Source organism: Haplochromis burtoni, unplaced genomic scaffold (assembly GCF_018398535.1).
Source record: "Haplochromis burtoni strain Fernald_Lab_line unplaced genomic scaffold, NCSU_Asbu1 Contig_65, whole genome shotgun sequence".
NCBI classification, from domain to species: domain Eukaryota; kingdom Metazoa; phylum Chordata; class Actinopteri; order Cichliformes; family Cichlidae; genus Haplochromis; species Haplochromis burtoni.
Window position 1 is genome coordinate 1,296,519 of NW_024582426.1, and position 1,431 is coordinate 1,297,949.

Sequence of the window (1,431 nt, forward strand, 5' to 3'; positions counted from 1 at the left end):
ATTTAAAACCCAAAGGCAACACAGCTAGAGCATAATCATTTATAAATAAGTCAGAACATAACTAGAACACAGTAAAGTGTCAGTAATCTAACAGGAGAAGGCTGAAAGAAAATGTGCAACGGCATATCAGAATTAAGAAATTCTTTCATTTTCTCTACATCAGTTTAAATCCCAGAAGATCCTTTTGGATGCCATTAATGATTTGTATGTAGTGAAAAAAAGATTGCCAGTGTTCACAGACTTCATTGCATAAATTCCTGTTAAATGTCAACCACAACACCAGTTCTGTTAATCAAAGTATTAAAATCTGCCTTAGACTACATAAAGTATGTAGTGATGGAAAGATGCCAGGATCTACCCACTGTAGCCTTTGCACATACTTTTCTAACAGTGATGCGGTTTCAGAAAAAAAACAAAACGCTTCAGTTTGAAATATAATAAGAAAAACCCTTAAAAAAATAACGTAAACACAAGCCTCGGTGGATCGATAGGTTAACGTGGCTGAAAGAGACGATTCCTCAACTGGTTGGTTGATTTAAAAAAAAAAAAAAGATCTATGATTGTGACAAAAGGATAAATGTTTTTTTGTCAGCTGTAAGACTGATTTGCTGCAACCTCTGGTCCATTAAACCTGTGACATTTTCCACCATTTTTGACACAGCAGTTGAAAAGGCGAATCAAATGATCTGAAGCATAACTGAGAGTAAAGATAGTTGTTAAGTGCAGTCCTATTTTTGAGTACAAAGATATTATTAGCCTTCTTGACCAAAATCTTCAGTAAACTTCTTCAGCTTCTCCAAGTCCTGCTCGTTCACCGTAGGCTTGGTGTTGCTTTGTGACCTCAGCATGTCAGCCTGTATAGAGAACATTAGGTAGGTCAGAATAGATTACAGTCACTGGGTTTGTCAATAACAGAGAGAGAGAACTGACAGAGACAGATTGCGATTCATTGTTAACCACAATGAAGGAAAAAAAAAAACATTTCATAATTGTTCACTGACTTTGATGGTGCCTTCTGGTCAATTTCATCCACAAGCAAAACACTGTTAAATGCCAGTAAGCTGCTGTTATGTGACCAACAACTAACAAGAGGGCAAAGAACCCAATAACCTGTAACTGAAGATTTTTTTCTCTGAGCAATAATAATGTATGATGCAAGCAAAAATCCTGACAATCAGCAGGATCCAACCAGCAAACACTGTGTCACTGGCAAGTCAAATATGCAAATGTTAATTTCATTTCAATGTAAAGCATTGAAAATGATGGGTAACAGTATCCATGCTAACTGCTTAGACTCCTCTCTATAACATTACAAAAATGTACAAAACAGACTATGTTTTTTTTCTTCCAGAAAGCAGACTCTGTTCATCTGGTTTCAGTGAGAGAAATGTTTAGTCACTCATTCGAGATGCATTTTAGAAAAATCAAACA

The 1,431-nt window shown here is 35.9% G+C and overlaps 1 protein-coding gene across 1 annotated transcript in view; it reads right to left on the reverse strand.

Annotated features, from left to right (window-relative positions):
• Nucleotides 1-541: 541 nt before the first annotated feature.
• LOC121814601 (vacuolar protein sorting-associated protein 4B-like) overlaps nucleotides 542-1,431 on the reverse strand; it is a 3,202-nt gene continuing 2,312 nt past the window's right edge. The window contains exon 4 of the mRNA XM_042221334.1: nucleotides 542-885. Within this exon, the coding sequence (XP_042077268.1) occupies nucleotides 753-885 (133 nt within the window). The 3' untranslated portion in view covers nucleotides 542-752. The remainder of the gene's footprint in view (nucleotides 886-1,431) is intronic.